At 37.3% G+C, this 10,464-nt stretch overlaps 1 protein-coding gene across 3 annotated transcripts in view; it reads left to right on the top strand.

Annotated features, from left to right (window-relative positions):
* The window catches only part of LUZP2 (leucine zipper protein 2), a 91,884-nt gene that overhangs the window by 14,808 nt on the left and 66,612 nt on the right, over window positions 1–10,464 (top strand). The window contains exon 1 of one of the 3 annotated variants that reach the window (XM_027906046.1): window positions 7,571–7,670. The exons of the other annotated variants lie outside the window; for them this stretch is intronic. Within the exon in view, the coding sequence (XP_027761847.1) occupies window positions 7,603–7,670 (68 nt within the window). The 5' untranslated portion in view covers window positions 7,571–7,602. Of the gene's footprint in view, window positions 1–7,570; window positions 7,671–10,464 lie in introns of those variants that run through there. 3 annotated transcript variants of the gene reach the window in all.

The raw sequence follows: 10,464 nt of genomic DNA, 5'->3' as shown, positions 1-10,464 counted from the left end.
TGTCCAAGTATGCCTGCCAGGGTGAAACCAGGCAAAAGCTGTTTGCCTTTATGGATACTGATGTGTCTTTGCAGGAAATGTTTTCAGGGAAACCTATTTTTCTCCATCTTTATCTGTAGTCAGCTCTATCTCTGTACTCCACCTATAATCAGCTAAAATAATAGAAAGTGTTGCTGTTGATGATGAAAGCACAATCAGATACCTTGTGCTTTTCATGGGCCTTCCTCTCGAAGGGCTGAGTACATTGAATTTAATACTTCTGTCATAGAAACTAAAAAACTTGCAGAGACTGAAAACAAACCATGGTCTTCAACCACTGAACCCTTAAATACTGGGCAGTTAAAACTTACTCTGCTGGGGGGAAAAATTAATATTACTAACTTGGAAATTTTTATTAAAATAAAGAGTCTTTTATTTTGTGAGTATAAAATGTAGTGTGAATCTAGTGTTTAGCTATTCCCTAAAAACAGCATTCCTCAAGGGACGTTTCCTTTGAGTTAGAAAGAAGAATTATAGGAGAGAACTGAAATACAGTTTCAACTGCTCTTGTTTTTCCTGAAGATCATTAGTAGACTTCAGATTGACAGTAGGAGCAAGTTTCTGACATATATACTGCTTACCTCATCCTTTTCTTTTTATGTCTTTTGATATAAGCACAAGATAGTGTAGTGTTTGTGGCTTTGGATCATAATATATGTTACAGGGTTATGTTTAACTTTGGGTAACCAGAGCTTTTTTTTAACTGAAAAACCAGGATGTATTTCAAGTTTTGATCATTTGATTCCACTGAAGTAGGTGATCACAAAATAACAGCCAGGTTTTTACAGCAGGAAGGACTGGCACCCACCTCTCAATCCAGAATGTTTGACTGTTCACTGGTCCATACTGTAGCCTCCAGTTTAAATCAGTGGATTTAAACAGTTTGACAGTGTGTGCCTTTATGAAACATTAATGCACAAACGTAGTTCCTGATGAAATTCAGTGGTAGCAGGCCACTGTGGAATAGTTCAATGAAAAAACATGGTAAATATTTCTTGCAAAGGAAGCAATTTTGCGTCAATTCACATGTGGTGACATCATCCCACTCATCAGATGGAATTTAGAGACATTTTAGATTAAGCATGTAATTTTCAGGACAGAAATGTGTTAAAAAGAATCCTGTTGAGAGTAAAAATTACATCATTATTTTTACTTAGCTGTGTAGAGGTTTATAAGGTATTACCTGCTGCTTCCGTTATTTTAAAATTATACCTGGAGTTTTGTTACTCAAAAACCACACTTCTTTTAAACTATTATGAACCTATTATAAAAGAAAAAATACAAAATCTCTTTTTGTTAAACTACTGTACTCCTTTGCTAGCAGTTCAATATTTAATTAAATAAAAAATAGTCTCAAATAAGAATGGTATGGAAAACTGGAAATATAAAATAAATGTGGTTGAGAAAGCCTAGGAGGAGATAGGACCCAGTCCTGTATTAAACATAGGTTTGTTTGTCTTAGTTTGCACTTTTAAAGTGAGATGTTGCAGTTGTAGTACATCTTTTAATTTTTTCTTTATAGGCCCTGTGGTGAAAACTTTCTTTTGTTACTACATAAATAGGAGATCTTGAGGTGTTAAACTATCATATTGGTGCAACTTCAGTACTCGTTTCTCTTTTGTTGTGTGATTACTTAATTTGGTAATAATGGGAGCTGTTTCCTGGGGGAAAAAAACAAACAAAACCAAACAAACAAACCCAACCAACCCCAAAAAAACCCAAACAAACAAACAAACCCACCACAAAAAAAAAAAACTCAAAAAAAAAACAAAGGAAAAAAACCCTAAAGAAGCAAACAACCCAAAAGCTTTGGAAGAGCAGAAACAACAAATGTTTTGAATCTGGAAGATTAATAGTTTTTAGAGAGACTCCTAAGTCTCTTCAATATTCCCTCATATGTGCACAAGAACAAAAAGAATGAAACTATGCTATTACAGTAATACTTGTTTTTACTTTGTGGACTGAATGTTGATCTGCCTTGAAATCAGAATGAAACAATGTCATTTACTTGAAACCAGAACTTGTTCCTGCTACCAAGAAGTGCATGTAAATATTCATTGGATTAATCCTTCCTGACAGCACCTGAGAGTATCAGCAAGATAGAAGCTTGTTTCTTGTTTTGCTGAAGGTGATACAAGATCTGAGTTTCTGTGACTGAGTTCCATTTCAGACAATGAAGCTGGAATTGTCTATTAGCTTTCCTGTTGTGAATTAACATCCAGATGCCCTGGGAAGTTGGTGTTGGATGAGAGACCTTATTGTTCGAAAGGAAAAGAAATATTGTTAACGTACTAACAGAGTCTGCAGATGCCATTGTCATACTTCTGCATATAGTCTGTATAATTTTTCACTAACAGCATGGATTTAGACCTGTGAAATTGCTACAGAGGTCAAGAACAGGGGGGGGGGAAAATAGCAAAGCAGTCCAACTTGTACTTGTGCTATGTGTTTAACCTGCACAGGATTCATGGAGTAATGAGGACAGAGTAAGCCTCTTAAATGAGCTCACCATGAAAAAGTCTGCCTTTTAAACTCAGGGATCCAACAATTTTTAAATCACCCACTCTCCTGGTTCATTTTAATGTGGGCATAGCCTGGCAAAAAACCCCAGAAGTCAGAAAGGATCTGTTTTCAAGTTCAGTTCCTGTTAATATTGCATAGGCAACAACGTGCTTACAGCAAGTAAGTGCAAAAAAGCAGCACCATGCAATGTCAATTTTTGGGCTGCTATCACACAGAAGAATAGGTCAGACCTACTTTTTATCCAGGTTTTCAGCATTAATTAGGATCCTTTGGGTTTTGGGCTTGGCGTATGGGTAATGAACTTTGATGTTAGCAAATTACCCTTGGATTTAATATGTGCAGTGCACATAATTGGCTCTTTTTTTTTTTCCTCATGAGTGTGATAATTCCTTTCCTTATGAATCATGACATAGGTGTCCTTCATATGGAAATAAAGGAATGACTAAGTATGGGTGATTTGTTCCCTATTTGTTTCGTTCTGATGTCACATCAAAGCTATTTCTTATCTCTTTCTTTCCAAATGAAGTCAGATTTGTAGCTAAATTTGTGTTGAGTAAAACAATAGGGAAAATGTATTTGTACATTCTCGAGTAACATACCATTAGATCCGTGAGTTGTACTCCTTCAGTAGAACTACATAGTTACTATTAGTAACTGTGTGTACCTGAACCTATTGCAACCACCTATATTATTGACTGAAAATAAATTGATCCATTTTCTTCAGAAATTGCATTCCTGTTTTACGAAAAAAAAAAAAAAGTTTCTATCAATTGAACTGAATGATTATCCTTTGCCATGTAGTTTGTGTGGCTTTTCTGTGCTGATTCAAATATATTAAATTATCTCTACCACGAGTAGACTCATGTGAATGCCTAGTGAATTAGGAAATATAAAACAATTGAAGCTATTTACATTGTTTCTATAAAATGCTCTCATTTATTTTTGTAAATAATCTGTTGGATACAAGTATATTGGGCGACTGTTCCAGAAGGATTTTTCTTTATTGATTGTCAGGAAAACTATCAGGTAAACAGCAAACCTGATTTCATTGCTTTTCATCCTTCTGTGAAACTTCTGTTCTTGTACCTTTAGAAAGTGGGTCTGTGTAGCTGAGAGGTGGGAGAAGTTTGGAGTGTGTGGGACTGTGGAGGCTCTGGACAGCACTGTAGGTTGGTACTGTGGAAGTGTGCATCGCTAGAGAGACCCCAAGAGACCTCAATTAGGCTGGAGACTCTGCTAGTTCGTTGCAGAGGACTAATTAGACAAGGTAGGAGTCTTTTTCAAATAATTTATGTGGTTCTGATAGCAAGGTTCAAATTTTAAACTGCAGGCTTGCGTTAAGTGCAAGCATGTTACAAACCTGCTGAACTTGAATTGATAACAGGAATGATAATGAAATCACTTCCCCCCCCCACGTGAAAACAAAATAATAGTTGAGAAATATTGTGTGTAAGTCCACTTCTTGTGCTCTGAACTGTGAGATGATGTGAGTATTATTGGGATTCTGCAATAGCCAACCAAGATACTGGTACTTGTGTGCTGCTGGTCTTCTGTTGCTTCTGCTTTTCAGACTCATATTTTCAACACTTACTACTTTTCTTTGTCCTAAAGTCCTAAAGATCAGACCTTTTTGTTGTCTGATGCACTTGTGATGCCCCTGGAAAGTCAACCACAATCTTAGTCAACTCCACTGGAGGGCTCATGACATAAATAAGACAGAAGTGCAGGCAGGAGCAGAGTTACGTGTAGACAAACATGTAGAAAATGCAGATAAAGGCAGTTGGAGGGTTTTGAATTTATAGAATCATTAAACAAAATGATTAATCATAACGCATCAAGGAGATTTTATATTTCTTCTCCTGGACTCAGCTTTGCATGGTCGATTTAGAATTTAACAGAGGGTAAGAACTTCTGTAGAAACTATAGAACTAATTAATATACTTCCATTCTTTTAGAGTCAAGGATGTCTTGTAAACCATAATTCCAGGATCATAAAGTGAGTTATAAACTATTTGTACGGTCTTAGGTGACCTATAAATTCGATATGCTGTAGTTAAGATCAATTTAGTTAGAACTTTTTTTCCTAAAATTCTTTTGATGTGGACTTTGAGTTGTGTTTGATTCTTCTCTTATTGTATTGCCATGTGATGTGCAGTGGGAAAGAGATGACATAGTTGCCATCAGGGAAACTGTTTAGACTGTATAGACCTCAAGGATAGACCTCAAGGTTGATTATCTATGGGTAAGAATCAGGGGGAAGACTAACAAGGAGATGTCCATAATGTTTTTCATACAAACGTATTTAAAAGACCCTCATAAAAATAGTACACTGAGTAGCTGGGATTATTGCTCAATATTGCTATATTGAGTCCTAAAATTTAGAGCTTATTTTATCCTCAACAAAAATTCAGTTTCGGAAGACAAAATGGTCTTGGTTAAACATGAAAAGTGGAGTTTTAACCTTTTTTTTTGTGATGAATGTTAGTAGGGAGTCAATTTATCCTTTCCTTCAGGAAGCACTACAATCCATACAGGAGTTGGTTTACATGGTAATGCTTTACCACTGTTTTAGAATAAAACTTACTGTCAGAATCACTGTCAGGGTGTCACCAAATCAGTCACAGCTGCTGTGTGGTTGCAGGGATTTTTATCAGCACTGTTCTCAACCAGTGAAGATGGTCAAGAGAGGAAGGAAGAGTGAGGAGACATTAAGACTGTCAATGCAGGCAGCAGAAGAGTAAGAACTGTGTCCTGAATCTCAAGACAACATGTGCATTACTTTGAGGAGTAAAAAGCTACTTCCTGCTGTGAACAGCAGGAAGTCTTAATGAAACAAACCAGATTCCTTTCAAAATTCTGCCTGAATAGTACAAATTCTGTATTACAGTGTCAAACGAGCACATTGAAAAATATAAGATTTATGTGTCAATATTTGGCAATGACTCCCTATGAAGTACAAAAAAAAAAAAAGTTATGAGAAATAAAGTTATGACATTGACAAGTTTCAGAGAGAGGAAAGTCATCTAAAGCCAATAATGCAATGGATTTTTTTTTTTTTAATTTATTAATGAGCACATTAAGCCAGATGGCATGATTAATGATTACAAGTGTAAATGTGTTGGTCAGAGAAATGCTAGATTAGAGACATTCACCTTGGATGTTTTGTTTGATTATTATTGCAAAAAGGAGAATCCAGAGGTGCTTAAAATTCAGTGTGCACTTGAGATTCTTGACAAAAGAAACCAGCAAATGAAGCTGAAAGTACTTAGATTGAAAATGTTGGCAATGTGTACTGTAGAACACAGTAATTTGCTGAATGTTTATAATTAGAAGAGGGATTTAATGCAGAGTAAAAACAAAACCCCAAATCATTCAGTGGGTTTTAATTGTTGATTTCCTGCTTAGTGTCCAGTTGCGTCCAGAAATCTTCACTTTATGAAACCTCAGGCAATCACGGAATAGTTATTGTTTGAAGGGACCTCTGGAGATCACCCAGTCCAACCCCTTTCCAAGGCAGGACCACCTGGAGCAGGTGACACAGGAAGGCATCCAGGTGGGTTTGGAATGTCTCCAGAGAAGGAGACTCCACGCCCTCCCTGGGCAGCTGTTTCAGGGCTCTGCCACACTCAGTGTAAAGAAGTTTTTTCTCATGCTGAGGTGGAACTTCTTGTCTTTTAGTTTATGGCTGTTGGTCCTTGACCTGTCACTGGGCACCACTGAAAAGAGCCTGGCATCATCCTCTTGGCACACACCTTTGAGATATTTATTTGCATTAATCACATCCCTTCTCAGCCTTCTCTTGTCCAAACTAAACAGGCCCAGCTTTCCCAATCTCTCCTCATCAGGGAGATGCTCCAGACCCCTCATCATCTTTGTGGCCTCTCCTGGACCTTTTCCAGTAGCTGCTTGTCCGTATGAGTGGCCCAGAACTGGACACAGTGCTCCAGATGCAGAAAGCTTGTTAGAAACGTGATTCATATCAACATGCAAATTCCTTTCTTTACCCTGATCGTTGCTCTTGGAGCAGAAATTTTGTACCAGCAGATTTTATAAACTTTTAGTGTAGGTAAATTTTAAGATTCACCTTTTATTTCCTGTAAATGGATGTGAAAATAGTTTTGAAAGCTCATTTTGACTGGTTAATCACTGTATTCTTGTAAGGAACAACAACAACAAAAAATTCTTGGAAGAACAGAGATTTATTAATGGTTTGAGTCTACACATAGAATTAAGAGTTTTTGCTCTGATCTGAGTACATATGGTCACTGGACTTGGGGCTTTTTCAAACGGACTTTGGCTCTTAAAAAAAAATTAAGCATGCTATGTATTCCGGCAGTGAACTTTAAAACTGATGTTTGGGCTTTAATTTGTGAATGGATTAGGTTCTAAAAAATTTGCTGCAGGGTGGAAATCACTCAATTTGAGTGATATCCCTCCGTGGTGACTTTAGCATTGTAACCCTAAACATGTCTGGGAGCGTTCAAGGCCAGGTTGGATGGAGCTTTTGCTTCCTGTGTCAGGGTAAGTTAGTAAAGAGTGGAAACTTCAAAGTAAACAATGTGCAAATGATTGCCTGGGGAGCCACTCTGTCCCTCTTTTGGGGACCAAGACCTTCAAACTGTGTGACTGTGCAGAGCTAAATGCAGACACACAAAATATGCAAGTAGGGCAGATCCTTTAGCAGAATTATTTTAGATCTCTGCAGTAGCTGCACAGGGTTTATCTTTGTCTACCCACTAGGCACAACTTGTCAGGAGAGAACTGGGCGTGGATGGCTTGCCACGTGGCTGAAGAAGAAAATACCAGTTCTAGTTCCTTCTGGAGGGAGGTTGAAGATCAAAAATACCTTGTAACTCTGAATCACACGTGCAGTGAGATATTGTGTGCAGATGGAAGCAAATGCATATTGCAGACCCAGGAAAGAAAACCCAGCCTGCTTGTCCACATCTCAAATATAATTTTTTTTTTCCCCAATCTTCATTCTGACAGGGGCTCCTAGGGCTCACAGGAATGTGTTTTAGTAAATAAAATTAGAAGTTGATGGTAACAGTGCTACCCAGAGAAGCAACAGTGCTTTGCATTCAAACAACTCTCCAGCACACAAGACAGTGAGCATCCCTTAAATGGGCAAGGAAATGGAAGGAGAATCCACACAGTCTGCCTATTCAGCACTGCTCTGTAGGGAAGAATGAATAATGCTGGTATTTGGCACAATCAAGTAGGTTCCTAAATGATACGTTAATTAGGAAGGCAAACAAAACAAGAGCCGTAGAAACAAAATATAAATTTTAAAAAAACCAAACCAGTTGTGCTAGCTGATACCCATGTGAGTTTGTTTGTTTGTAGTTTTTTTTTTTGTTTTCTTTTTTTTAGTTTAAAGAAGTCTGCACTGGGTTTGTATTTTAAAACTTGTTGTTCCCTGGCAGGCATTCTCCAAGGAAAAGATAACCTACTGTATTTCACCAGTTAATAGTGAGAAATCTGTGTGGTGTGATTAACAAACCTGAACCTGCACTTAAGTAAAAGAGAAAACGCTTTTCATGACAGAATAAACTAAGAAATAAAATTTTATTGGACTACTTTCTTTTGCTCATGTTTGCTCTTAATGATCTCAGTGGAATTGTCCTTATCACAAGGGTCTACATGAAGTACTGTGTGAAGAAACATTAGAATAAGAGTTCTAATAATTTTTGTACATGCTCAGTGAAGCAGAGAGAGTGTTGTCCCAAAATACCCACAAAGCCAGCTACCAGCTACAACTACCAAAACTTTTCAGTGTTTATACATTTCAGCAAAGAAAGGCACTCATGTTCCTTGGCTAGAAAATAACTAGTTCTCTTATTAATTTATATTATATCTTCTATTAGTTAATGACTCTCATTTCTCATGCTAAGTAGTCCACATACTTTCTCTTTCGGGTCAGTGGGTTTAGTGGGTCGGTGGCCCTGGGTTGGTGATCGTGATTTCCCCCTGCCAGAATTACCTTTCACCTGGTTGGTGCTGATTTTCAGCACAGTTGCTGGGTTGGTTTTGTTAGTTTTTCTTCCTTGTCTTGGGGGTTCTGCCAAATGTTCTCCTGGACTGTAAATTCTGCATTCTTTGTGTCCACTACCAGTGGTACATCCTTCCTCCCAAGCTTAGTTAACCTCTCCCTAGGTCTGAGGTCATCGAAGCATGTGAAGCCCTAAACCTTCAAAAGTACAAATCACAGCTAAGAGAATGTCATGTGAAAATCTGTTCATAAGTTTTGTTTTTTGTTTTATGTTTTAATCCTTGTAGGGGAATAGATTCACAGAATTGTGCAGTAGGTAGTGGTATAAATCAAAAGAGGGTTAGGAAAGAACATTCTTCATAAATGCTCGAAATTTCAGGATCTGTTTTGTGAAGACTCTAAAGCATTTATGCTCCTAGATTATACAGCCACTGTCAATAAAAACACAAACCATCTTCTGCACAAAAGGCATTTGGGCATCAGTGAAGTTGGAATCTCTTTTTGGGTAGATACTGGGACAGTTTACCCTGGTATAGAAATGTGTCCTCTTAAATTTGAAGCTGGGCATGTAGTACATGGTAGGTGGTACAACAGTGCCACTAAAGAAGTTTCTTTTTCACTTCTGCTTGTGATCTCAGTGGAATAGCCACATTCTTAGGTGTTGGTACAGCATCATCTGGGGAGACCTTGATCCTCGGCATGCAGGATTTTCATAAATAGTAGTAGCAATACATGGGGTTGAGAGACACAAAATAATAGCTGCACATGGGACTTTATCATGGATAATTATAGACACCCCAGTTACTTGGAAATTCGTAATTTCTTATTGAGAGTTCTCGGAGTCTTGTCATGGCTGTGGTTTGCAAGGATTTTTTTGTTGTTGTTGGAGTGTTTAGTTTTCTTTTTTAAAGTAGCATCTAATTAAAAATGAAGGCACTTTTAAAGATTTTTAATTGCCATTATAATCAGCCTCTATTGAAAAGTATTAGAAAGGTTGCTTTATTAAAACAGTGTCCCCTATAATTGGAGTAAACAGAGAAATACAAAACCTGGAAACTTAGGAATGCCATTTAGTAAGTACAGTGCATGGGATTTGATGGGCAAGGTTACAGTTAGTGATGTTCATCAATGAAATTATTTTAGAAGCCAATGGCCTGTCATATGCAAGGGAGCTGTAATTTTGGTTCATGCTCTAAGAAAGAGAAGGCTTTTTATCTAGAGGAGCTGTCATTGCACCATCAGCTTTCAAAGGTTGTGGAAAGAAGATCATTGCTACTCATGAACATGGTGTTGAAATGTTCCTCCACTTACCAAGGATTTTACTGTAAAAAGGACATACCGTTCTTATGGTATTCCAGTAAATATGGTATTACAGTTGATATCAAGATAGCCAATTCCTTTTCTTAGCTCTACTACAGACCTGCAATATGACCTTGGGCAATAATAATAATAACAAGCACAAAGAATACCTGAGCTGTTAGTTTTTCCCAAGAAATCATAATGGAGACTTTTATCAGCTTTTACTACGTGTATTAGAAAAAAAATTCTTTTTCGCTTGTTTATCTGCAAACTTTGATTATAGGAAAAACAAAAGCAGAAATTAATAGCTTTAATCCCCAAGGCTTGGAAATAACAGCACATTTATCAATGAGACACCTTATTCCATGGGCTGCATTTCTCCAATTAGATTTGGCTTATCTTTGAAACAATATAAACTTTGGTTATCTTAAATCATAGACTAGACAAGACATGTTTTCAGCATACACTGGATTTTTTCCTGTTGTATATGTCTTCAGCAGAGTATCCTGAAAAACCTTTGATTTGTAGCAGGTACTTGTTTTAAATACAAGTGGCCAATCCCTTAGAGTAATGCAATTATAGTAGTGGAAGTAGTTAGCTGTGGTACTTCT

Source organism: Empidonax traillii, unplaced genomic scaffold (genome assembly GCF_003031625.1).
Source record: "Empidonax traillii isolate 1590-97213 ecotype Southwest subspecies unplaced genomic scaffold, ASM303162v1 scaffold1243:size189760, whole genome shotgun sequence".
Lineage (NCBI taxonomy): Eukaryota > Metazoa > Chordata > Aves > Passeriformes > Tyrannidae > Empidonax > Empidonax traillii.
Note: the sequence above shows the minus strand (reverse complement) of the source record. Positions and strands in the feature narration are given on the sequence as shown.